General features: G+C 47.2%; 2 protein-coding genes across 2 annotated transcripts; one reads left to right on the plus strand and one right to left on the minus strand.

Annotated features, from left to right (window-relative positions):
- Positions 1-63: 63 nt before the first annotated feature.
- On the minus strand, positions 64-8,292 carry LOC134406029 (serine protease 27-like). The gene is made up of 6 exons (XM_063137263.1): positions 8,112-8,292; positions 6,890-6,916; positions 4,667-4,832; positions 3,082-3,359; positions 1,818-1,993; positions 64-604 (listed from the first exon to the last, which is right to left on the minus strand). The coding sequence occupies exons 1-6, from the start codon at positions 8,161-8,163 to the stop codon at positions 371-373; spliced, it is 933 nt and encodes a 310-aa protein (XP_062993333.1). The 5' UTR covers positions 8,164-8,292; the 3' UTR covers positions 64-370.
- An 8,533-nt stretch (positions 8,293-16,825) lies between these two features.
- On the plus strand, positions 16,826-25,597 carry ELOB (elongin B). The gene is made up of 4 exons (XM_063137278.1): positions 16,826-16,984; positions 20,369-20,503; positions 23,117-23,225; positions 25,249-25,597. The coding sequence occupies exons 1-4, from the start codon at positions 16,862-16,864 to the stop codon at positions 25,359-25,361; spliced, it is 480 nt and encodes a 159-aa protein (XP_062993348.1). The 5' UTR covers positions 16,826-16,861; the 3' UTR covers positions 25,362-25,597.
- Positions 25,598-27,822: the final 2,225 nt, after the last annotated feature.

Raw genomic sequence — 27,822 nt, forward strand, 5'->3', positions numbered from 1 at the left:
TACACAATAAACGCCTCATTTAGAAAGGTTCGTGGTGGCGATAACAGCAAGGACTGTGATATGGATCAACACCTGAATTTCTGGACCCGCCTTGGGGGCATGGCTATGGGGATTGTCATGATGAGCACCCGCACTTCAAATGTTACCACTACATCACAACTAGCTATTGAACAACCAGTGCTATTGATAAAGATGGCAGAGATCTTTCAGACGGTGCCGAAGCTCTTTTGAACGTTGCCTACTTAAAGCTCAGCCTACAAAGATCAATATTTGTCCCTCCAAAGCTCTCGCAGACATTGATCCATCTTGAAACTGAGGAGGACAGCTCATTCTGCACCAGGATGGTGCAGTTCAGTGAGGCTAATGTGGGTCACAAAAGGACATTGGTCAAGGCCAGGAGAAGGAGCAAGAGGGTATCAGAAATTGCACGACCACTGGGGGCTACATTCTGCTCCATCGTGTGCTGAATCCAATTCATGAAGGAGGTGACCCGGGTGTAGATTCCAGGTCGACTTGGCTTGGCACATTCAAACCCAAAACTCACTACTCCAGCCAGGTACCAAGTGCCATTCAACTCGCAGACCAGGGGTCCCCCAGAGTCACCCTGCAAGGAAAGAGGAGGAGGAGGAAGAGACAGGGCCATCACTCTCCTGGGAAGCAAAGAGGTGTTCAAATGAATTAAGAATGTCTGAACCTGAAATTAATTGCATGAACCTATTTATTTATTTGATTGCATCTGAAATTGATTACACCTGAAATTGGTTGTAGCTGAAATTGATTGCACCTGAAACTGATTGAATGAACCTATTTATTTATTTGAATCAATATACCCATTGATTGCATGGCTTATTTATCTATCTATCTATCTATCTATCTATCTAATACACTCATATCTTGTCTTTCTTCCATCATGAAAGTCAGGGGAATACCAGTGGAGCTCCCAGGCAGCCTCTCAGGCTTTCAGATCTCACTTCATGCAAACATTTTAGGGGCAGGGAGCAGTAATGGTATTTTCCAGGACTGGACAGACACTGTTACTGAAAACTATTGATTTAGCCCTGAAGAGTGCAAATTGACAGCATTCCTGCAGTTGGTACAACAGAGAGGTAACACATTTAGAGGCAAAAACTGTTTCAGTCCAGCTGAAAATCTGCCATGAGTCTTATTGTACAATATAAGAAAATCCAGAAGTGTCGTGCGATTAATGGCAATGAAAAGAGAAATTAAGATTCTCCCAGATTCAAAACTCTGGGCTCCTAATACACGCAAATCCCTCTTTAATGCATCCCCAAATTGGGATTACCAGCACACACATCCCTGCATTCTTGCAGGATCGCTGTGTGTTTATCAGCTGTGTGGCCAGGAGAAATCAAACAGGCAAAAAATCTTCTCCATCGCGGCATATCGATGCTAGGAGAAAAAAGAATTCCTACTGGATTTTTGCCTGCTGTGCAGCAGCTGGTAAAGACACAGCAGCCCTGGCAGGGGAATAAGGTGGCACCTAAAGCTGAGAAGTTAATTTACTCTGCTCTACACACCACATTGTTTTCCTGCCCCTGGGGCTTATGAGCATTTACCAGATGGGCCCCCTGACTCCCAGCGCCCCACCTGCCCAAACCTACTAGCCTCATTCCCATCCAAGGCCCCTCCGTCTTTTCGCAGATGTTTTGAGAAAAGCAGACACTGCTGCTGGGAACAAATGTTGCTTTTGCCCCAAAGAGTGCAGATTGTCAGGGCTCCTGCCATCCTAGCCTCGGGATGCTCCCCCACTTTCCACCCCTCAAAATCCCTACGCTGCTCAGCTCTACGATTCTTACCTGACAAGTGTCCTTCTTTCCCTCTGGATACCCAGCGCAGATCATGTCTTTGTAGATCAGCCTGTAGCCCTCTGGCATAGCGTAGCTGTCGCTTTCATTGTGGTACATTTCATTACATGCCTCCACATCTATTATCAGCACTTCCAGTTCTTGCAGAGTCCGAGCCACCATGTTAACTGGAAAAAGAAAAATGCTCTGAGAGCTCAGGGCTTCTCCATACCAGGCTTTTTATCCCACAATTTTACTGGGGCTTCTGTTTCCTTATTCTTTGCGGGGTTATGATCGCCCTTTTTCACACTTTTTTTTTTTTTTTAAACCTCTGGGGACTTCTTTTATCTGCAAGTTCTATATGTTTAATTGTACAACCACTAGATGGCACTGTGGTTATAGCACAACTCTGTCATTACGCGTGAGATTCAAATATCTTTTTTTTAAAAAATATAGCTCATTATCCTTATTACAAACAAAGCTGCGGAAATTGTCACAAAGCACAGGAGAGGACTCGTAACATATGAGCCAACAGTGCGATATGGCTGCAAGAAAGGCCAATGCTATTTTGGGCTGCATTAATAGAAGTATAGCTTCCAAATCACGTGAGGTACTGGTTCCTCTCTATTCGGCCCTGGTTAGGCCTCATCTAGAATATTGCGTCCAGTTCTGGGCTCCACAATTCAAGGAGGACGCAGACAAGCTGAAGGGGGTTCAGAGGAGGGCAACCAGGATGATCAGAGGTCTGGAAACAAAGCCCTATGAGGAGAGACTGAAAGAACTGGGCATGTTTAGCCTGGAGAAGAGAAGATTGAGGGGAGACATGATAGCACTCTTCAAATACTTAAAAGGTTGTCACATAGAGGAGGGCCAGGATCTCTTCTCGATCCTCCCAGAGTGCAGGACATAGAATAATGGGCTCAAGTTAAAGGAAGCCAGATTCCAGCTGGACATCAGGAAAAACTTCCTGACTGTTAGAGCAGTACGACAATGGAATCAGTTACCTAGGGAGGTTGTGGGCTCTCCCACACTAGAGGCCTTCAAGAGGCAGCTGGACAAGCATCTGTCGGGGATGCTTTAGGGTGGATTCCTGCATTGAGCAGGGGGTTGGACTCGATGGCCTTGTAGGCCCCTTCCAACTCTGTTATTCTATGGTTCTATGATCTGTGAGTAACCAATCTCAATCACAGGATTAAAAAAAAAACATTTGAAGAAATTCTGTTTTACAACCTCTCAGAAATACCTGAAACCCCTGAATTCCCAAACACATTCTTACCATCCGGAGAGATCTGGCCCCAGCCAGTCACCCAGCATGCCATCCCCACCGGGAAGATGTCAGGGTCGGAACTATTTGGCAGGCAAACAGGCAAGATGGTTCGGGAGAAATTTACCGGCTCCTCCAACCTCACCAGTGCAATATCGGCACTCAGCCCATCTCCAGCAAAATATGGATGCACTATGATCTGGTTGACAGCAGATGAGACCATGCTGGGCACGGGTTTGGGCAGATCATATTCCCCCAGGTTGATTTGGTACTCGTGTAGATTCAGCACCCTATGGAAGATAAGGAACAATGTGTATTGTACTGTGGAAAGGCCTGTGTTCGAATCCTTGCTCAGCACTGGAGTTCAATGGGAAGCTTTTGGAATGACACTGTACTAGTTCACATGATCACAGCAGTCCGACATGGCTTATTTCAGCCACAGAGGGTTGCAGCATATGCTGACGGCCATTTTAAATATTCAACCCCCAGTGAGGGGCTGCCATTGTTTGCAGCAGCATCTGGACCAGGACAGCATGGCTTGTTGGAGAGGGAAACAAACCCTCCAATAACTCTACAATAGATTGTGGATTATTGGAAGGTTGCTTCCCCCCACCACCAACAAGTCATGCCACCCCAGTTCGGACGACACGACAAGCCACAGCAGTGACTTGAATACTGATCGTGAAAACCAGGTCACTGTCTCTCAACTTAATCTACCTCACTAGATGAACATCGACTATAGTTCATCCCCCTATCCACTTTCTCACCATGCATAATTTTAAACACCTCTATCACGTCTACCCTCACATCAACCATAGTCACCTGTGGACAGGTGAGCTGTGAGCCTGCAGTCTAGATGCTATCTCTTGATGGGCACCTTTCAGGCCCCTGTCTACCCATTCTTATTCTTTATCTTTTATCTTTATCTTTGGACTGGACAACCCTTCAAATGAAGAGGGGACGGCAAATCGAGGACTTCCATTAGACTGCCCTTCAAATAGAAGACTGCCCTCTGTCAAGTAGGACACCTGGCTCAATAATGCTTATAGGAATCCTGTATGGTCAGCTAGCGTTCTTATCTCCAGGTAGAGAGTAGCTTGCATGTCCATTAATTCCAACCGAACTGAGACTTGATTTCCCAACGCCCATATTCTGAACCATAACACAACCTTCAGGCTAAGCAAAAAACAAGGAAATGCTGCTTCAGGTGCCAGGGTGGTCGAATTAACCCTGCAATTGAGGTGGAGGAGGAACCAGTGGAGGATGGAGGTTATCGGTGGAGCAATGCTGCTATAAAGACTTCAATGCTGCTATAAAGCAGTCGTGTGGCTCCTGCCTTTTATATACCGCTTTCATACTGCTTCCATAGTGGAATATCCTGCTTGGTGTAGATGAGCCCTGAGTTGGGTCCTGTCCTCTGACACTGTCCATCTAGCTCCCCCTGGTGGTGCCCTGAAGTCTGCATTTTATTTATTTTATTTATTACATTTATATACCGCCCCATAGCCGAAGCTCTCTGGGTGGGGTTTACGAAGATTCACTTCTGAAGCGAGCCAGGGGATGTCTTTTCAACCCAGTCTTTTTTCCCCCCACTCACCCTTCGAAGCAATGAGCAGCTGTCAGCACCCACTGCGATGAAATCAAGCTTCCGCCACATATGTGTAACCTGTTCCTTCGGATGCTGACTTGCCACGGCCATTCCCCTTCCTCGGCCTTCTTGCCCCCGATGATCCGAGGGGAGAACACGTGGGGAAAGCCACAGGCTGCAGAGGACAGGGAGAGGCGTGAGATGTGGGGCGGCGCAGGGAGGGGGGTAAAGTTGGTGATGATGGTTTCATTACCATTCTATGGTAAACGCAAGCCTCACAAAAATGCTGCATCTACATCTTTAATCCTCAAAGGAGAAGGCTGCACCAACAGCCCCCTTGGATGTGGGACGTGCAGACACACGTACAGTTGCACACACAGGCAGCAGGATGTTGCCATTTCACCACGGGACAGCAACAAAGTCAGGGTGAGGGAAAGGGATTGCAAGGGGGAAAATATGATCAACTAGGACAGAATATTTGATCCGCCGATTAGACAGGCGGACAGCATTCCTCACTTTCTGTTCCAAATGTACTTAGAATAACCTGCCTGATTTAAAATATGGGTTGGGACGTTTCCACAACAGATCAAATTGCTTTTCAATTGGCAACGCCTAATCCTCATGATACACACCATAGTGACCGAGGTATTGGAGAGATATTGGAAGAAAGGGAAAGAGGCAGGAAAATGTACGTGTGTGAAAGGACGGATAAATGGACCAACAGGCAAAAATACCTGGGGGGATCTACACTACTGCTTTAAAGCGCTTTATAACAGTTTTGACAACTGTTGGGGCCCAGGACACACTGCATATACAGTTTTCAAAACGTTTTCAAAGCGCTTTAAAAGCAGTAGTGTAGATCCCCCCCTGGTGCACCAAAAATGCATGGTGAAATGCAAAAGCAGGAATATACTGAAGCAAAGATGCCAACATTTTATTGTGAAATCACCCTGCCCTCATTCACAGAATTTTAGGTGGGGGGACGGGACCAGAGGATGGTGTTTTCCAAATATAACTCTCCCATGTTTCCCAACGCTTCTTTCATCTTTTCTATTTTAACCATATAAAATCGAGGAAGGGCCCAAAGATGAAATAGCTGCACAATGCCTTTTGATTGACAATGCTAGGAGCTGTCCGTCTAGAAGCATTCTAAAAGGCAGGCCAGGTCACCCATGTAAACAAACTACATCAAAACAAAATTAAAGGTAACAGCAGGTACTGTGGGCACACAGAGGTACGGACGGTCTGTTGGTGGGTGAAATGAGTGGACGGAGTGAGAATTCAAGGCGTATGTTCAAAATTACGGTGCATACAGTAACTAAGGACTTGGATGGAGAAATATTAGCATTTATGGATAGCAGCAGAACTTGCAGGGAAACTTAAAGGGCTTCTATCCAGAGGTATTTGGGAGCATTGGGCATGTACATTCAATGCACCCAAGATCTATAAGGTGCACAGCTTATATTTTTGAATTTCCCCTCCTTTCTATATAGCAGATGTGTGTGGAGGGGGGGGGGGAATTGCAGGCATCCACACAAGGGAATTCTTTGTATCTGGGTGTAAGGGGGTGAGGACCAGACACATTTTGAAACCCTTTTCTTATGCTTCCTTCTCCTGACTTTACACTAAGGCAGCCTTCCTCAACCTGGGGCGCTCCAGATGTGTTGGACTACAACTCCCAGAATGCCCCAGCCGGCTGGGGCATTCTGGGAGATGCAGTCCAACACATCTGGAGCGCCCCAGGTTGAGGAAGGCTGCACTAAGGCATGAAATCCATGGAATTATTGGGGGGGGGGATATTTCAAACTGGCAAAACCAGATTGCACCAGCTGTACCACACCATTTTCTCTTTATTTATGAGTTTGTTTTTAAGGGCAGGGGGCTTCTTCCATGCTGGGCCTGTACGGCTGAATCTCTACACTCGGCTCCGTCACAGGGCATCCATAGAGCAGCATCAAATCTTTAAACTCCTGTGTTTTCCCAATGAGGCTGGAATCCCTCAAACTGGTGAAACCACCCCCATTTTCTTTTTGTTTATGGGGGGGTTATTTTATTTTTAGTAGGAAAGAGTCAGAGTCGGAGCAAGAAACAGAAGTCTCAGGTGGTTAAACTGGGAGGGATCACCTTGTGAATACAGGGAAATAAAAGCAACATTTCTACAAAGCACCCTTTCGAGATGGATCCTACCCCATTTTGGGGTCCGGCTGTCCCATGCCAGGCATTTTTCCTCACCTTTTTGAGCAGAATGGTTTTCAGCACCTGCGAGAGAAAATGAGATGGCAGTGACATAATGCCAGACTGTGCACGTATTAGAAGATGGAAATTGGATGGTATGGTTTCGCCCTGGTGAACCAAGCACTTTTGATCATCAGCCCACAAGAATTCCAGACATGGTCAGTGGTTGAAATGCAACCAGATCAAGGTAGGCCACTAAAAGCAAAACAGGGATGCCAAAAAGAGAGATCTTCTTCACCACTGCATTGGATCTGTTCCTGAGGGGTGTGATGGTAAACAAAGCTCCAGTCTTCCCACCAATGCATTATCTAAATGGAGACAAACTCCTGATGACACATATAGAGGCAGAAACTGCAGAGAATTTCCAATGAGGTTTATATAAGGAAATCCAGAAATGTCATGAGTTTAATGGCAATGAAAAGGGAAATCAAAATCCTCCTAGATTCAAAACTCAGGACTGCTAATACATGCAAACCCCTCCTTAACTATACATGTATCCCCAAGTTGGGGCTACTACCACCCCGGCATTCTTGAAGCAACGCTGTATATTTATCACTATGTGGAAGGAAAGGAATTAAACAGGTAAAATCTTCTCCTTCACAGCATATTCATGCTAGGAGAAAAATATTTCATACTGAATTTTTGCCTGTGGCGCAGCGGATGAGAAAGGCACAGCAGCCCTGGCAGGAGAATAGAAGAAGAAGAAGAAGAAGAAGAAGAAGAGGAGGAGGAGGAGGAGGAGGAGGAGGAGGAACCTAACGCTGAAGAAATAATTTGTTTTGCTCTGGGCAGCACATTATTATCCTGCCCCTGGAGCTTCTGAGCATATTTACCTGATAGACATTCTGACACCCAGTAGCTGCCTGCTCAAACCTACTACCCTCATTCCCACCCAAAGCCCCTCCATCTTTTCACAGAACCCAGGAGTGCTGTTTCCCTTTAACAGTGGGAGTCCAGGCTCTGCAGCTTCTAGGGCTCCTTTGTGTGACCCGCTGCTGCCCTCTCCAAGAGTCCTTGTTCCTACCACCTCATTCTCTCCCCCAAACTCTCCTCCCAGGGAAACCAGGAATCCTGGCTCTTTCCTACCAAAAGAAGATCAGAACTAGCAACTTAGGCAGGATACAGAATAATAATTGCTCACTCCAAAAGGATTGTTCCCATATCCTTAGATGAAGCGCAAGTGCACGCACGAACACACACACACACCCTGATGGCTCACCTCTCAGCAATAGGAGGAGAAGCACAATCTGAGAACAGCAGAGACTCAGCATGGTTCAGGCAGCCCAGGATACTCCTGCTCTGTTGCCAACTAGGGAAGGGGAGAGCGAAGAGAGCTCTGGGCTCGTTTCATGAGGCCAAGCACCCTTCGGCAGGATGGGTGCATGACCAAGAGGGCAGTGGCTTGGCATTGCCAAGTACAGAAGAGGCTGCCCCAGAGCGAAACCTAAGCTGCTGGGCACTGTTGTCCGCACCACACCCTCAGTCACCCACCAGGGCCAGCTGAGCTGCTTGCTTCCACCACTGGGAAGGCAAGATTCCCTAACCATTTGCATCCCTGCCTCTGGCAAGCAAGTCGTGGGTTTAGACCAGAGTATATGTAAGTTTGCAGGGGGTGGGAGAGAGAGAGGAGGGAGAGAGAGAGAGAATTTGTAGGATAAACCAGGCTTCCTCCAGATGTCGTGAGACAAAACAGGAGTATTGGGACAAAAAAAGAAAAAGATGTTCCCCTGTTTTTGAGAACGGTAAATCTAAATTAAATGGAACACACAGCTGCCTTGAAAGACACATAAAACTAAACAGTTGGTTGGGTTCAGACTATCAGCACAATCCTATACAAGCCTACCCAGAAGTAAGTTTCATTGCTTTCAATGGGGCTTACTCCCAGGGAAGTGAGTGTAAGATAGCAGCCTAAACTTAAAGGGAGAACCACAATATACACAAAAGAAAATAGACCGCCTGTATTCAAAGGCTTAGAGTGCACTGTTGGGAAGTTACTTCTATGCATGTGTTGTTTCTTGTTTCAAAACTTCAGAGCAATAACACTGTATAACGAATTGAACTCATAGCCCTGTGAGTGGGGCCAGTTGCACCCCATAACGTTTTCCACTTATGAAGAAACAACAGATGAGGAATTGACATTTGAAACTGATATGAAGAATTCCACTGTCAATGGTGCATTATGGCCTGCCCTTTAAATACACATGGCCACATTGTGCATCATACTAAACAGTGCTTGATATGTTATGGAACTGAATGAATGGGCCATTCCAATAGGTTGGTGGATTCTCCAAAACAAACTGGCTTAGGTTTTCCTAATGTCCTGTGTTTGTCTGTCAGTTTCTGCTCTCAGGCTATGGCTAGACCAGGCGATATCCCGGTGATTGCCCGGGGATCATCCCTGTGCGTCCACATGACCCGGCTCCTCGCGAGTCTCTCCGTCCTTATGCCTATTTATCTTTAAACTGTACTCGGATTGGGCAGGCCTTCAAATAATAGAGGATGCCTTCAAACAGAGGACACTCCTCTGTAAAGTAGGACACCTGACCACCCTAGAAAAGAATGATAAAGCTAAGGAATAATTTTGTCTATTGAAAGAACTTGCAAGAAAAATTGACTTTGAAAAAGGCCAGAAAAATAAAACCTTAAAATAAGAACATAAGAACAGCGATGCTGAATCACACCAAGGGTCCACCCAGTCTAGCATTCTGTTCACACAGTGGCCAACTAGCTGTTTACCAGGACACGGGTGCAACAGCACCCTCCCACCCATGTTCCCCAGCAACTGGTGTATAGCTTTTCTGACACCGGAGGTAGCACGTAGCCATCAAGACTAGTAGCTATTGATAGCCATCTCCTCCAGATGTATTAATGTTAACAACTACAGTGGTCCATAGGAACAAAAATTAAAAAATGAATAAAAGCAAAATATGGTCAGGATACCTTTCTTAGAACAAATCCCAAAGCCACAAAATAATCTACAAGCATTGTAGGAGACTGGAGCTTATGTTAAATAAAAACTGCAAAAAAATGGGAGGGAGGCCTGGTGGGGGTGGAAAAACAGTGTGGGCCACAGTGTCATTTCAGAAATGTAGAAAATGTTGAATTAAGATAGAAACCTTTCTTTCATGACTCATGTGGCTGTATGTATGAGATGGGGTTGTGGTGGTATGTGTGTGGGAGGCCTTTGTGACAAGTTTATAACTGGGTCCAGAAAATGACGTTTGGTCCCTGCCCAGTTCTCTGCACTGTTGATACACACTCTACGGTGCTGCCGCCTCAAGCAGGCAGGGCCAGCCCTGAGGTAAGACTCCTTTCTTTACCAGCTGCATAAAAACTTAGCCAGTCAAATCGTGCTTTTTTTCCATACATCCTTTCTTCGCTCCATTTTACAAAGAACTCAACCCATCTCTCCATTTTACAGAGTATCCAACCCAGGTTCCCCTCACTATCACCACCACATTTGAATTCAGACCAGATTTGTAGCAGCTTCTTGGGGATGGAGGGTCTTGGTCTTGAATTGCAGTTACAGTACCAACTCATCTAGCGTAGAGCAGCAAAGTGCCATTGAGGTTTTTCAGGGCTACTGTCTCTTTAATAAATAGCTTCCTTCTGAATAAATGTACAGTAGGGTTTTGCCCGTGGGAATGGGCACTGCTGGAAGTTTTTATTCCAGGGGAAAAGGGCTAAATTAAATATCGTGTAAAATCAATCCTTTAGTTCCATTTCCAGGTGACTGAAGAAAAGGAATACCTCCGCAGCACTGAAGGGCTGTAGGGTGGAAGCAACCATTAAGATATAAATTTACAGTAACCAAATATCACTTACTTGTTCCAGCAAAAGGTATGGAACTAACAGTGTTATGCTATACATGTCTTCTCAAATCCTATTTAGTTCAATGTGGCGTACTGTTAGGTAAGTGGGTATAGGATTACAATCTAAGAATTGCTTCAGTTGAAGACTGCTTTCACTGCAGAAAATCCAAATAAACTTGCCTAAAGGCGCAATTCTCTGCATGTTTAATATAGAAAAAAAGTCCTACAATTCCCAGTATTCCCCAGCCAACACTGCTGGCTGAGGAATGCTGGGAGTTGTAGGACTTTTTCCTGTCCAAACATGCATAGGATTGCACCTAAGATGCACATGGTACTACACTATATTTATTTTTTGTCTGTAGAATATAGCAAAAGGCAACCCTGTCTGAAATAGCAACTGCATATCGAAAAGAATTGCGAGAGACATTACTGTGCAATTTCACACCACAAATTGCAGCAATGTGTGCTTTCAGTACTTTCAGTTGCTAAGTCTGCAGGAGCTACAATTTCTTACACCCACAAGTACAAACCAGTGGTGGGGAGTCCTCTTTGTGATATATCTTTCTCTGTCAGTAAAGGGGAGCTGTGAAATGGCACATGCATTTGTGAGCTGTGCTGTGCAGGTCACAGTGAAATTTCCTGGGACTGAGCTGGGCACTTGAGAAACCAGTTGAAGACTGGGACTGCTGGCTTTCTTGTCATCCCTCTCTCTCTTTAAAAAAAACACCTCCCCTTTTGATTCTACAGAAGTGGTCCAGGGAGTTATCTAGGCAACATGGAAGAATGCTGAAATCCTGCCTCTCCAGGCGTCTCCTTTCAAGAAAGTTGAGGGACAGCAACTCACCAACCCATCCCCACATTCCCAAGGCATTTCTCTTAGAGCTCCTTGCTCCATCCACCTGTCAAGAGTTCTCCTGCAATTTCAAGACACCTCTTCTCGATGTAGATGATCTGGGCAACAGAAAGGAACCGTGGAGTTTCTTCCTGGTCAAGGAGGATTCCTTGAAAGCGCCTCCCTGTGCCAGGGACCCAGAATGAGGGCCGTCAACAAGGGCCCTGGAACACATGGCGGGAGCCTGAGAAGCAAAAGGCACAACAGACAACAAGACCACCAGCAGCTCATCTACCTGTCTCCCCTGCCTCCAGTTCCTTGCTCTATCTGCCTGTCAAGAGATCCCCAACCATTTCAAGACATCTCACCTCAACAGAGAAGGCCGCAGTGAGCTCAAGGTGCCCTGAGAATTCTCAAAGGCCTCAAGCTGCCCTTGTTAAAACTCCATCATCAACCCTGGCACTAGGGAGACCTGTGCATGCTTTGAGCTAAGCCCTAAACATCCCCTTAAGAACATCAGAAGAGCCCTGCTGGAGCAGACCGAGGGTCCATCTAGTCCAGCACTCTGTTCACACAGTGGCCAACCAGCCATCAGCCAGGGATGAACAAGCAGGACATGGTACAACAGCACCCTCCCACCCATGTTCCACAGCAACTGGTGTGCGTGCATAGGCTTCGTGTCTCTAATGCTGGATCAGAACATCAGAAGAGCCATGCTGGATCAGACTAAGGGTCCATCTATCAGATATGAACCCAAGATCTATGTTGCTTTTTTCACCAACCAAGAACATTGCTCCGTTTGCCCCTGGTTCTACTCTCCCAATGAAGAAGTTTTACTGCCAGTTTTCAGGATCAATCCCTCCCTCCCCCACTCTCCTTGCTGTCCTGGATCTTGGACTCCCCTGCAGGTCACACAACACTGCTTTGTTCCCCATCATCTCTCTAGCACTTGGTGCCTTGTGGCCTTGAATAGGAGGGAGACACCCACCAGAGCAGCAGCCATGGGCCAGGGTCTGGATTCACTGCATGTGGTCAAGTGAGGACACACATACGGCTGGAACTCCACAGCATTCATGTTTTGCTCAATTTTTACACCCCACCACCATCACCATCACCACCACCTTTTCCTTTGGAGAATGCTTTTTAGGATGTCTATTAGAAATCGAATTGCTTGATAGACTTACATGATTGCTCTCAACCCCATTCCTGTTTTCTAAGACCTTTTCTGAAACTGAGGCTGAAGATGCCTGGCTTTTTGTCTGTGTCTCAAAATGGAGTCAGGACTGTTCACTCAAAAGAGAGCTACCTCAGTCAACATCTTCTTTCTGACCTTTCCCTTGATCTATAATCCATCTTTTCTCTAAAGAAAACACATCTGGAGTTGCATATGAGAAAGAGAGGTACTTCTAAGTATGTACAGACAGACTCAACCTCACCCCCGAGCAACTGGGGTCTGTCCACATGCAGTTTAGAAGCATCCCAGGATCCAGGTTTAATCACCATTTCCCTTTCTGTGACTGATCAGATCGCCATGACCACAGTTCATTCAAACCTCAGACAACTTTCTTTATAAAATTATTTGCACGGAGCTGCCCTAGCACAATTAAATAATTCATTAAAATCTTTCCTGATTTGGCATTGTTCCCAATGTCAGGCATTGCTTTGTCTGTTCCTTAATGAAAAGTAAATTAGTGGTACAATATATAGCAAGATAGTGCTGTGAAAAGTCCCCTTTCACAAGCTAAGGTCAGACATCACACACTCAGAACTGTGACTTGTTGCAAGCAGAAGTCACACATTATGTGAAGACCACAAAGCAGAAAAAACAGTAGAGAAGGAAAGCAGCGATCACGGTCGTAGCTCCTGCACTGTTAAAACAAAGATGGAGGTGCTATCATTCCATTTCCAGTGTTCCGGAGTGAGCGCCAGCACTTGTGTAGCTAAAACAGCAGCAAACGGATGCAAGAGGGTAACAGCAGACTCAGAGAAACCCCAAAGCGTGCAGAAGTACAAAACTATTTAAGAGAAACATCTAATGGGAGGATCCTGAAAAAAGAGCCCAATGAGGGCTGAGCATGCTCAGTGGCTACAGAATGCTGGCTATTGGGGGGGAATGGGGGGGAGGATGGAACGGAATGTCACGGAGGAGTGCATGGCTGGCTGTGTGAAACACTGAACAAGAGCATACTGCTACGCTGCAACATTTTGTTGGAGAGACCCCTTGATTGGACAGCATTGCACCTGCTGCCTCCTGGTGGTGAAATTCTGAGAGTGCCTTGGACTGCAAGAAGATCAAACCAGTCCATACTCCAGGAAATAAAGCCAGACTGCTCACTTGAGGGAATGGTATTAAAGGCAAAACTGAAGTACTTTGGCTACATAATGAGAAGACAGGATACCCTGGAGAAGAGGTTGATGCTAGGGAAAGTGGAAGGTAAAAGGAAGAGGGGCCGACCAAGGGCAAGATGGATGGATGATATTCTGGAGGTGACAGACTTGACCTTGGGGAAGCTGGGGGTGGCGACAGCAGACAGAAAGCTCTGGCGTGGGCTGGTCCATGAAGTCACGAAGAGTCGGAAACGACTGAACGAATAAACAACAAAACAGACTTCTTGTAGCAGTTACATACCTGCTTTCCCACATCCCCAGTGGATGCTTCCAGATAAGGCTTTAATTGTGCGCCCATCCTGCCTCATTCACAGAACTTTACAGGGAGTCCAGAAAATTATGTCTTCAATTTGTAGTCCTCTCCATGTTGTTTCACTACTTCTTAAAGTATAGAATTTGCTACCGATGTGAATGGCTTTAAGGGGTGCGGGGTTAGACACATTCATGACAGAGAAGGCTATCAACGGCTACAAGTCCTGATGGCTATATGCTACATCCAGTATCAAAGGCACTACACTTATGTACACCAGTTGCTGGAGAACATGGGCAGGAGGGTGCTGTTGCTCCATTCCCTGTTTGTGGGTTCCTGGTCAACAGCCGGTTGGCCACTGTGTGAACAGAGGACTGGACTAGATGGACGCTTGGTTTGATCCAGCAGGGCTCTCATGTTAAATCCCAATTCTACACAAAACTTACAGGTGCAGGTGCCTGTCCTCTTTTGTATCTGCCACACTAGAATGAAAGCAGGCTGGAGCCTGTCTGACAGGTTCTGGGGTGCACCTGTCCACCACAGGCAATGATGTATGAAGAGCAGGCAATGGGACGTGGCTGGGAGGGTGCTGTTGCACTCATGTCCTGCTTGTGGGATTCCCATGGACAGCGAGTTGGCCACTCTATGGACAAGATTTCTGGACTAGATGGACTAGTTTGATCCAGCATGGCTCTTCTTGTGGAATTGCTACACAACGCTTTTTTTATTGTTAGCAATAGGCACTCCACCTGGAAGCACTCAATGACTCTGTTCAGGCGATACACTAAGCTGTAGTGGTTAAGCATTTGGAGCGAAACATAATGACTTACTGTGTTGTGTGAACTAGGGATGTGCTCCGCTTCTAATCGGACCGGCGAATTAGAAGCGGAGCGGGGGGCTTCGCCTGCCCTTAAGGCGGAGGCGAAGAGGATTGGGGGGCCGGCGGAGCATGGCGAAGAGGATCGAGGTGAAGGCGGATCCTTCGCCTCGATCCGGAGCTCCGCCGGAAAGGTAAGTGGGGTTTACCAGGCCCTGCCGCTGTCGCCCATGCGGCGACAGCGGCAGGGCCCAGTAAACACACACCCCCCCGGCCCTCCTCTCCCTTACCTGCCTCCATCCGCGGTCCGTCGGCGTCTTCAATTGAGCCCGCGGTTCAACCAGGAAGTCTGGGCCGCTCAATTGAAGACGCCGACGGACCGCGGACGGAGGCAGGTAAGGCCCCCCCTCCCCCTTGGTCCCTTTCCGGGCTCTGCCGCCGTCGCCGCATGGGCGGCGATGGCGGCAGGGCCCGGTAAACCTCCCGCCCTCCTCTCCCGGCCTTACCTGGCGCCACTCCCCTCCACTGCGGAGCTCCGATTCGGAGCCGGAGCTCCGCGGCGAAGAGGAGCGGAGTATGGGCGGAGCGGGCCGACCCGAAATTTTCGGATCGGCCCGCGGGGCGGGGCGGGGGGTCCGTGCACACCCCTAGTGTGAACCATGGCTTAGCGTGTCGAGTGAACCATTCCTAACCATGGTGGCTACATAACCATGGTTTAAACACGCTCACTAACCATTTGCTGCAAAAGGGTTAGCAACCTAACCATGTCGTGTTGCCTGAACAGGCCCATCGTGTTCAATACTGTGTGTGTAAAAAAAGAAGAGTTAACTACTATAAAGCACTTGGGCCCATTTGTTAGCTTATGGATGTATACTAGGACCTGAAGATCCACCAACCAGAGTTTGGTGCAAAATACCTACACAGTGAAATAAAGAGCAGAGTGCCTCTGAACATACTCCTAACATACTCCTAGTCCAGGAATTTGTTTTCATTACCAGAAATGGTAATGATAGTTTCATTACAATCCTTCCACACACAAAAACTCCTACCCCCTCCCTCTCTTCATTTATGCAGTATAATTAGGGGGTTGCCACTTTGTTGCTGCTATTATTAAAAACAACCGGGAGTCAAAAAATACTTCCTGATTTACCTTCTCCCCACCCGTGGTATAGAGAACGGCTTTGTTCTCTAACCAGCACACTAATCCCAGAAAGATGACAGGATCCCTGTCATTTGGGAGCCACCGCTGCTGAGCCAGATCCTTGTGTCTATGGGCAAGGAAGCACAACGCTACAAAATGGTGGCCTTTACCAAAGAAATTAAAAACAAACAACAAAAATACGCCCTTCTCAAAATGGCAACAGTTTCAGCCCGGCGTCTTGTACTTGACCGTCTCATCGTTGGGGAGTTTTGGGGGCAACGTCCCTCGGCCATCCATGCGAAAGTGACCTTCCTAAGATGGCTGCGAGCTAAGGCCGTTCCTGTCTCTCCCCTCCAGTCAGGCCGTTCTCTCGCTGCCAAGGCGCAGGGTGAAAATTCACAGAGATACGGATTATATATGTGCCTAGAGGGAGGGAGGGGGGATAGAGCACGACAGTGACTTTTGACCTCCCCAACATGGCGGACACTCCTCGCTGCCATAGAGATAGGGAGAGACGCTGCGTTACAAAATGGGGGTTGGGAGGAAGCGGGCGTCTAAGCGCGGGGACCTTCTCAGCGTGGCTGGCTTTTAACGCGCCCTTCTCGAGATGGCGTCCCGTGCTTTCCTGCCTTCCTGTCTCTATGGTTCCTCCCCCCCGTAACTCCCTTCTTCCTTCCTCGCTAGGGCCTGGTCCCCTCAGTTAAAAAGCCACTGGAATGGGTAGGACGCATGCGCTCTTCCAGTGAACCGGGCTGGGCTGTCCCGGGGTTTGCGGTGCATGTTGGGATACTGGGGGTGCGCCTGCTTTTTCCTCTCTGGGGGGTCTGGGCTGAGGCTGCAGCTGCAGAGATGGTGAGTAGGGGAGGGGCACGGACGACGGAGGGAGGGGGGGTCTGTAATGGCAACAATGGTACCAATAACAACGGCAACAATTAATAATAATAATAGTAGTAGTAGTAGTAATAATAATAGAGGTACTAATGAAGGCTCTTTCCTTCGCACTTCCCCCTCCCCTCAGCCAACCCTTTATCTTTTCTTCTCTTCCCCCCCCGCCCGTACCTCTAAACAGGTAAGACCCCCCTCCTTTACCTGGCTCCCCCTTCTCCTCTTTTCCCCCACCCCCTCTTTCACCTCCCTACACTCGGGCACTCTTTTCTTCCTCCCCACGACCCCATAATCTTTCTCAGTGGCAACCATCTCCCCCCTCCCACCGGCGCCACCTACCCGTTTCTCAGCCTTTCCGTTTCAAAACACCGACAAAAGGTATCTCTGTGTTTCGTAATCTTTCTTCCCCCCCCCCCCCCGCATGTTCTCTTTCTTTCCTGTCTTAACATTGGGTCGTGTCTCTTCCTCCTCCCCCCGCCCCAACATGCAAAGCTTTATTTCTTACATGTTTATCCTGCCCTTCAGTTCCATGAAGGCCAGGGCAGTGTATATGGGCCTGCCCTAACTCCTACTTGTGTTAGCTTCACAACAGCCCTGTGAGGTAGGTTAGGTTAGGAGAGGGCGATTGGTGGAAGACCACCTAGCAAGTTTCGAATCCTCTTCCTCTTTGGAGGAAGGTGGGTCCCGCTGGGGCTACTGTGACACTCTAGCCCTGGGGTGGGCAGCCTGGTGTCCTCCAAAGGTTTTGGACCACAATTCCCATAATTGGCCATTCTGGCTGGGGCTTATGGGAGTTGTCATCCAAAACACCAGCTTGCCTACCCCTGCTCTAACCACTGCACCATGCCCATGTCTGCCCCCCAACTTCGTGTGGGGACAATTGCCTGGTTACAGGTCTTCTGTCTGTCCCAAAAGCTTGCCTCAGAATTTACTGTAACTCTTCCTGTGATGGTAACTTGGTATATCACAAATGCATATGTTAAGATTAATACACCACGATGGTGTACACTGGGGGTGTGATACACAGGTGAGCTAAGCTGGATTCAGCATTAGCAATTAGGGAAAGGGGGATTCCTATGTTGGGTTATCTCTTATCTAAGGAAATCACGAGTCAGATGACACTTAAGCCTGGCTGCGCATGCTGCCTTACGTTGACAAAAGCAGCAAGAAAATTTGGTGGACAGTAATGGAAAGTACACTAAATTAAAGGGTATTTCAGGGCACAGGAAATGCACAGAAGGATTGGAGGAACCTCGGTAGTTTTAACCTCTTAAGCAGCCTCCCCCAATCTGGTGTCTTTCAGATGTGTTGATCTGCAAATTCCATCATTCCCAGCCACCATGGCCAATGGGAGTTGTAGTCCCAACACACCTGGAGGGCCCCAGATTGGGAAGGGCTGTTGTGGGGCATGATGGGGATCGGTCTTCCCAAATATAAAAGTTGCTTGAAATGGGATGCCACCGACAACCACTTGAGAGTTGGACAAGAGAAAACTATTACCATTGTTTTTTTGTTTACAGAATTTATAAACCATTCTCTTTCAAAACAATAGCTGACTGGTGAACAGTAAAGAGAAAACATTCACAATAAAAAAATCAAAATATTTAAAATCAAATAGTTTTATTCCCATGCTTACTTTAAGGCATTGGTCTTGAAGTGGTCAATTGTGACTTGCCCTGCTCTGAACTGAGTCACATTATCATTAATTCCATAAGGAAGAGGTTTAAAGGTGGATTCTTTGCCTGGAAATGTTGAAGACCATTGCTCTAAGGAGCTGGAGGAAACATACATGGGTATTTCTTCCCCATGCTTTTAACCTTACAACAACCCTCTAAAGTATGTTAATTTTTGTGAACCACCCAGAGAGTTTTGGCTATTGGGCGGTATAAAAATGTAATAAATAAATAAATAAGTCAAAGGAGTGCAGGTTACTCACAATGCAACCTTATGCTAATTTACCTGGGAGTCAGCCCTACTAAACTCAATGGGACTTACTTCCATGTAGACAGGTATATGACTACACCATCAGTGACCTTATTGGCTAAGGGGGGATTTGAACTTGTATCTTCTGACACTTGGTCTGCTACATGTACCCTAATGTCATCAGTTTTGGATAAAGACTTCCTTATTCCAGAGACAAACCAAGCAAAAGATTCTAGTAGGTGTCTGTAAAATGGATTGATTAAGCATCAGAGAACAGAGATTTCCTTTCATGGAAGAGGAGATTAGGTGATCTTCCAGGGACCCTGCGATTCTAAACATGAAATCTGCAGGTCTAAAAACATGTTTTAGTTCTGGTAGGAATAGAGATTGGTTTGTGCTAGTTTTACCTTCTCAAAACGTATCCAGCATTCTGTGTCTGCTGAGCACCTTTGTGTTGTGTTCTGAAAAATGGTGGTTAAGGCCATAATAACAAGGGCTGCTTCACAGATAATTCACCGAAAGGAGATTGATGCCATCTCTGTACCCATGGCATGTTGCACCTTGTGTCAAAAGATGTGAAAGTCCTGGTCTACACATGCAGCAGAATGATGTGATTTTACTCCATGTTTAAAAACAACAACCCACATGCAGCAGAATGATTTTACTCCTTGTAAAAACAGCAATGCTGCAAATGGAAAACTAGAATGTCTGGAAGAGAGTTTCTAAGCTAATTCTTTTCCTGATGTACTTAGTTTTCTATGTATCACAAGAGAGTATTTTTTTAAAAAAATCGCCTGCAGTTTGAATGGTTCAGTCCATTCAACCGCCTCATTGTGAAGGAGACACCTGTGCCTAAACACAATTCTTGTAGTCTTATCTGGGGCCAAGGTTGGGTGTGTACACATACTACTTTCCTCTTACTTTGGGGCAGTCCCTCCACTTTATTGTGTCTTGCTTTACTGGAAAGAAAGATGTTAAGGTCAGACCATTTGGAAGGGACCACAGTGTGGTGGCGAAGCACTTGCTTTGCATGCAAAGGGTCACAGATTTAATCCCTGGAATCTCCAGATTAAAAATGATCAGGGAGCGCTTCATGTGAAAGTCCCCTGCCTGAAACCCTGGAGAGCTACTGCCAGCCAGATTAAATAATATAGGGCTAGATAAATAGTCTGAGCTGGAACTGGATAGCTTCCCATGCTTTTACTCCAGCTTGTAAATAGCCATTCACCTGGGTACTTACAGTGGGTAAAAAATGCTTTCAGGGAAGAAGGTAAAGATACTTCAGAAAAGTTGAAGGTTTTTCCTTATTTCCCCCCCTTCCTTTTTAGGCCTCAAATGGGACAGACTACTAAAAAAGATTGTTGTGGATTACTAAATGCTGTGAACTGGTCTAACTAATCCATCTCTTGCCGGTCTCCCCTCCCCCAGGACGTCTTTCTAATGATCCGACGTCACAAGACGACCATCTTCACAGACGCCAAGGAGTCCAGTACGGTGTATGAGCTGAAAAGAATTGTGGAGGGGATTCTTAAGAGACCCCCAGAGGAACAGAGGCTATACAAGGTATGGGGTAAATGCCCCAAGTTGACATGGTGGGGAGTGTACCCTGCAGGACCCTCTTCCTGTGGGCTGGCAACTCCTTCTTGGCAACTTTGAATGCATGTTTGGATCAATTCAGACTTTTAATTCTCAGATACATACGTGTGGATCTTCAGATGTATGCACATGTCACTTAAGAATGTTATATATAATAAGTATTTCTGCATCTGGGCAGTGAAATTAATACATTACAGCCAAGAGGTGATGTATACAAGTAGCTGGACACACACGCCTTTTGAAAAAGACCCGTAGGCCTCTGGCAACCACAGAGGCACCGTTCCTCTTGATCTTTGAAGTGTCAAAAGAGCCCCCTTTTAAGCAAGCGATATGTGAAGAGGTTAGCAAGGGCTCAAAGATTTCTTTTTAGGCCCAACCAATCTGCTAACCTCTTATGTATTTCTGCTGTATTCCCTCCCTGCACTCTGGTCAGATGGGGGCTGAGGCCGGATGGGTCTCTGTAGCCCTGCTGTTCTATCTGCAGAACTGTATCCTGAACTCCATTTCTTGGCCACACTAGAGATGGAATCAAAAAGATAAGTAACAAAGAACGGGGTTCAATGCCTACCATTATTGCAATATGGCACTTGGCAGTGGACAAAATGCTTCGTAATCCTTACAGCTTCCATCTCTTGCAGCCCCAGGCTCATTCTCGAAGTTGGGATTTCAACCTAGGTCTCAGGGGCTGAAATCTAGAGCAGTATTTCCCAGGCTTTTGAAACCTGGGGGGATGGATAGTGGTGCAGCCAGGTAATTTGGGACCCTGGACTTACCGATTTTACGATGGACCAGGCCGGGGGGCGGAGAGGGCATTAGGTAGCCGTGTCCCTGTTCAGATGACATGCTAAGCCACACTGGTTAACCATTTTGAGCTAAACATTACGGCTTAGCGTGTTGGGTGAACCATTCCTAACCATGGTGGCTACATAACCACAATTTAAACATGCTCACTAACCATTGCTGCAAAAGGTTTAGCAGCCTAACCATGGTTTAGCATGTCATCTGAACAGGTCCCATGTGTATTACTTCAGTTGTGAAGCACGCCACTAACATTTCTTTTCTCTCCCCACCATGGCCATTCTGTGCTTTATAACTACTACACTCTTGACACATTAGACCAAAAACAAGCAAAACCTCTGTTTACAAACCCTGATATAAAAAAATGAGAGAGAAATACTCTTGAGTATGTACAGTTTTGCACTGTAAACTCATATCATAGCACCATCATGAACGAAATGAATTTTGTTTCTGCTGCCCTGATAGTAAACACATTTACTTGGGAATCAGCACCGTTGTAAGAAATTTAATATATTTGTATTATAGTAAAAAGTATATTTTTAAAGTAAAAATAATAAAATTAACCTCTGTGACCATGGACATGCCAAGCCCCTCACCCCCTGACTAACACAAGAAGAAAGGATGCTATGCTAAGCAACGTCAGCCCTGACATAGAATCATACAATAGTAGAGTTAGAAGGGGTCTATAAGGCCATCGAGTCCAACCCCCTGCTTGATGCAGGAATCTACCTTGAAGCATCCCTGACAGATGGCTGTCCAGCTGCCTCTTGAATGGCTGTAGGGTGGGAGAGCCCACCACCTCCCTAGGTAATTGGTTCCATTGTCGTACTTCTCTAACAGGAAGTTTTTTTCCTGATGTCCTGCCGGAATCTGGCTTCCTGTAACTTGAGCCCATTATTATGTGTCCTGCACTCTGGGATGATCGAGACAAGATGCCCATGTCCTGACATTGGAGCAGTGACAAGCAGTCCCAATGAGTAGCCACTCTCTGAGTGGTGATTTTGGGGGGTGGGAAGCATTGGGGGCAACCCTAGCTGTTCAACTTGAGATGGATGGATGGTTGGTTGGTTTTCCTTCTATTAAAATGGGAGGCACAGTTCACTATTGTGCCCAGATATTTTTTTATCATCTCCTACAACAAGGGAAAGGCACTTAAGTTGTAAGATTTGTCCACTTAAGGTTGTCCTCCCAACATCCCTTTGGACTCAAGGTGGAGGCAGAGGCGATCGGACAGTGCTTTCTGTGCAATGGTGACGCTCTTGGGATTCCCCTGGTCTGTCAAGGAATCCCAGTTCATCCTTAGTCCCTTCTTCAAGGTGATGACAATGCCCCCAAATTGGCAAGAAACTGGAGGGGGGTGGGGTTGAAGAGCAAGGCCTTCCTACTCTGACAAGCAGAGCGTGGTGGATCACCAAACATGGCAGCCTAATTTTCACCTCAGCCTCTCGCAGCATGCTAGTCTGTGAAAGAGCAAATCTGGGAATAATCTGGTCTCGCCCTAGACCCCGTTGATGCACAGTATGCACCCATCCCGGCCCTGCCTCCCTTGGATGCAGTTTGTCATGGTGACAGAGTGTGCATTTGCCTCCTCTTATTCCGGGCGACTTCCTGGCTGCCCACACGGAGGTGGTCATAGCAAAACCTCTCTTTGCTGCTCCTTGTGTGTCTTGCTTCTAACCAACTTGCCTCCGAAGTCCCTGCCTTGAACTGCCAGTTGAGAAAAACCTTGGCGCGGTGCTAAGCCTTCTCCCACTTCCCTGTGCGATTGTCTCCACCCTCCAGGACGACCAACTGCTGGACGACAGCAAAACCCTCGGAGACTGTGGCTTCACCAGTCAGACAGCGCGACCCCAGGCCCCAGCGACGGTGGGCTTGGCTTTCAGAGCCAGCGGTGAGTGGTGTGTCGCTTTCGAGGTTTAGTGCAGAGTGTTACTTCTCTCATGAAATCCTAACCTGCCCTTCAGTATATTTTCCTGCTGGCTAAGAGTTAAAATACATCGGTTTTGAAAGAAAAGCTAAAACAACAAGAATAAACTAGATGAATCAAAGGAGGATAAAGATGTTGCAAAAGATTAAAAACCTGTTCCTTGAACAGTAAGAATAGGTGCTGGCTGAACCTGCCTGAAAATGTTCTAGAACAAAAGGTGTTGAATGTCTTTCAGCCCAAGGGACAAATTCAGTTTTGGGAAAGTTCTTGTGGGGGAGGCTGTTTTCCAGGGATGGGAGGGGCCAAAAATCCCTGCATGGTGTAGCTTAAAGCTTTTACTGACAGCAACAAAGCAGAGGCATTTTAAGCTTTTACAATGGGGAAGAGATTGCACAAAAACTTGAAAACCACCAAATGATCAGTAGTCAAAGGAAAGGTGGTTGGCCCAGCATGAGTGAGTGTGGCCATCTGGGGAACCCCCAAAGAGTCGGATTTAGTGGCTAGGCTTGTGAACCATCCAGAGAGCTTCGGCTATTGGGCGGTATAAAAATGTAATTAGTAAATAAAAGAATAGTTCCCCACAGCTCCTATAATGGGAGCTGCAACCAAAAAGCCCCCCCTCTGCAGTCTTCTCCCTCCCTCACCTTGGATGGCAGGGGCACCCATCGTTTGCTCTGAAGATGGCATCAGTCCATGGGCAGGTTGATGTGGGAATAGGCAGGACGTCCGTCCTTCAGGTGCCTGCACCCCAAGCTGCGTAACCCTTTGTGAGTAAGCACCAGCTCTTTGAATTGTGCTCCAATATGATCCGGGGGGCAGTGGAACTCCTTAAGCATGAGAGAGGTGTTCCTGTCAACCAATCCCAGTTAGCAGCCTACCTGGGTGTATTTTGATTGAATGACCCAATGTGTCTGACCCTTCAGCCCTTTCTTATTACCCTTTTGAAAATTAACTGTTGGTTTTATTTATTTAGCATGTTGCTTTTTTCTTCAGTCAAAAATGCTTCCAGAGCACTTTACAGATCAGCAAGAAACAAGACTGTTCCTTTCCTCAGGCTTACAATCTAAAAGACACGACCGACACAACAGCTCTTAAAGTTATAACTCTTATAATGACCAGCCAGGATGGGAACAGTTGCAGTAGCCTGATGGAATGGCTACTAGGTGACAGTTAAGGGAGCCAAAGGTAGATCTTCTCTCAGCAGAGCCTGTGGCATAGCCCTGCCTCCCTTCTTTTTCTCTGCTGCATCATCTCTGAGGGGAGTAGCAGACAGCTGCTTCCGCTAGGGAGAAAACTTTCTCATAATGCAAAGGAATATGGGATAGCTGCTACATTTTTTATTTTGGTTTGGGGGAGGCAAAGCTCACAAATGCTGCAATCATTTCACTCCCAGCCAAGCATCCGTGCGAACAGTATGGAGGTAAAATCCTTCTTATGTCTCGAGACTGATGTGGGAGCGAGCAGTACTGTTGGAAAAAGCAGGTCAAGCTGGTTAACTGTATGGTATGGTTCAGATGATCACGGAGATAAAAGAAAACACTGTGGCTTCTTCCCCCACCCGTGGGGGATGCGTGGCCACCATTTGCATAACTACTTGCGATGCAGCGTGGGTTGCCATGTTGTCCGAACCCGGCAGTGGGGGCAGGGGTGACGTCTTACCCACCCTACAACCCACAACTTGAAATAGGAGTTGTAGGATGGGTAAGAAGCCACCCCCTGACACAGCAACCCACGCTGCATCGTGGGTAATTATGCAAATGGCAGTTGCACATGTGGGGGGTGGGGAGAAGCCACAATGGCTTCTTTTGCCCCTGTGGTCATCGGAACAACCTCTTCATGATTCGCATCGCTTTCTGCTTACAGTAAGCTTGCGAAAAGAAATGTTTAGCTCTTTGTGGTTTGTGCAGTTTACGATTCCGGCCCTACAGCAGAGAGCAGCCCCAACACAAATGGACCGTGTTGTCTTCTGTCTCTTTCTCCTCCACAGAAGATGCCTTTGAGCCCCTCCGCATTGATCCCTTCTCCAGCCCCCCGGAGCTCCCAGACGTGATGAAGCCCCAGGACTCCAGCAGCAGCGCGAATGAGCAAGCAGTGCAGTGAGAGCCAGAGGGCAGCGGAGTGAGCTGCACAACCCATGGCGCCCCGCCCTGCCCCCCCCTTCCTCGATCCCCCAATGTGGAGAGAGACATGGCACTGCCCCTCCCCTCAGGTCGCCCTTTTACTCTGCCCCTCTCTAAGCAAGACCACACACCCTCCCAGCCTCCTCCCCACTCATCACAGAGCTATGTTTTCACTTTGTTTTTGAAAACAATAAACGTTCAGCTGGTTTTTTCCCCCCTTTTTGTCTTGTGTGGTGGGCCTCTGCGGTGAAAACGCAAATGGACCTTGCTTTTGGGGGTGGGGAGGGGGGAGAGGAGGGGAAGGTTTGTTGTAGCAACTTGTTTGTCACAATAAATCGGTTCTGGTCTTCAAGGTGCTTCAAGGCTGCATGTTTGCTGTAACCTTAAAGGCTAAGAGAGGCTACCCCTGTGGAACGTATGTGTTGGAAATGCTTGACGATCAACGTCTTCTAGGCAGAGGGAGGATGGAGTCTTCCTGAGCACTGACCCGCTAACCTTGCCCAAGCTTAGGGAGGGAGCCTACGCTGTGTCTTGCGCGATGCTTAACCCCCATCGAAACATCTCCCCATGATCACTGGTCATCACGGCCACAATAAAATTAAGGTCTGACTTCAACACGTGACGTATCCCACCAGCTCTCCTCTCCTTCACTAAGTTCTGCATTAGCGGATCTCAGTTTGAGGAGACAACGGGAATCCTTTAGAAGGCGTTGATGGCCCTCAGAAGACACCGGCCGTTTTCTGCATTTCCTAGACGTAAGTTGGAAGAAGGCTGCACTGAAACTATTAACTATTATCTACACAGAATCCATGTCATGGCTCCATGGTTCTCAAAGAGCCCGGAAATGGTGATTTGTAAAGAGGTTAGGCATAACCAAGCAATTCTCAGTGTGCACAAATCCTGCCAAGAAATTGCTTGGAGCAATCTAAGCTTTAGGAGTTCTTTCAGTGTGTTGTGTTTGTGGTAACCCCAAATGTCTCAAGGAAGAAAATCCAAGTCCTTTGACAAGCTGTTGAAAGAGCTAGGTAAATTTAGCCTAGAGAAGAGAAGATTTAAGGGGAAACATGATGGCTGTCTTTAAATATTTGTTGTATAAAAGGTGGACAAGATGTTCTCTTTTGCGCCAGAGGGCAGGATTAGAACAGGTGGGTGGAAATCGCAAGGAAGATTTCAGCTGAACGTTGGGGAAAACTTCCTAGAGTTTGACCGTGGGACAGACAGTCCTTCGCTGGAGTTATTTAAGCAGAGGGTGGGATTCCAGGGATCTCGGTGATTATCTAGTCCAAGCGTCCCCCGACCTTTTTGGACTCGTGAGCACATTTGGGAATTGGAGAAACTGCGGTGGGCACTAGCACAATATGGCTCCTGTGGAAGATGTGGCTAGTCACATAATGGCTGCTGCAGGGGCCTGTCTGGTCAAGGTGTGGAGGAGAAATAGCGAGGGAGGGAGGGGAAAAGGAAAGAGTAGCTTCCTGGCCTGCCCAATCGTCTTCTGCCCACACAGACCCAGCTCCATGTGTGTGCTCTCTCTCCCTCCCTACTCCTAGACTCTAGCCTGGCTCTTTCTCTCCCTTCCCTGCCTCAAGCCCCCTTCCTTTCCCTTCCCCATCCCTAGCTTTGTTCATTCTTTCCCATTCACCCCATATGTTCCTGTTTCTCTCCCCTCCAGCCGCAACAAGCCTCACTATTTCTCTCCCCGCCACCTCTACCTCTCTGTTTCTCTCCCCTCCCAAGTCTGTAGCCTCACTCTTTCTGTCTCCTCTACCTCTTTGCCTTGCTTTTAATTCTTGGCCGCTGAACAGCAGCAGATTCAGGAACACAAAGGAAAACCTGGCAGCCTAATGTTTTTCAGTTTTTATTTTTCGAAGGGGGCAAGGAATGAAGAGTGGTGTGGGTGCCACTGGTGCCCGTGGGCGTTGAGGACTCCTGATCTAGTCCAACTCTATGATCCCATGTAGTCTTTGAGCAGCATATTTCATTTCCCAGGTAGACTTTAGGACAGTGTTCCCCAACCTAGGGCCCTCCAGAGGCGTTGGACTGCAGCTCCCATAATTCCCAGCCATCATAGGCATTACGGGAGTTGCAAACCAACACATCTAGACGGCATTAGGTTAAGGTAGGCTGTTTTAAGAATTGCCGTCCAGTTTGCTGGAAGGCTTTCTGCTATTTATTATTGCTTGCAAGTCCATAGGATCCCGTCATTTGATGCAATCTCCAAAATTCTGTACCATGTGACTTGCATGAATGTGTAGGTCGGCTATGTGCAGTGAAATGGAGTGAGCTGCCATCAGCCCTCAGAAGGTGTTTGGACGTTTTCATTCTTCTGATGGGCTGCCAGTTCTGTGTCTAAGGATACCACCACCTTTTCTCTGTGTGTGTTAAAATGGGTGTAAGGTAAGGAAGATGCCACTAAAAATAGGCACCTAAAACCTGGCCAGGAG

Source organism: Elgaria multicarinata, chromosome 11, assembly GCF_023053635.1.
Source record: "Elgaria multicarinata webbii isolate HBS135686 ecotype San Diego chromosome 11, rElgMul1.1.pri, whole genome shotgun sequence".
Classification (NCBI taxonomy): Eukaryota; Metazoa; Chordata; class Lepidosauria; order Squamata; family Anguidae; genus Elgaria; species Elgaria multicarinata.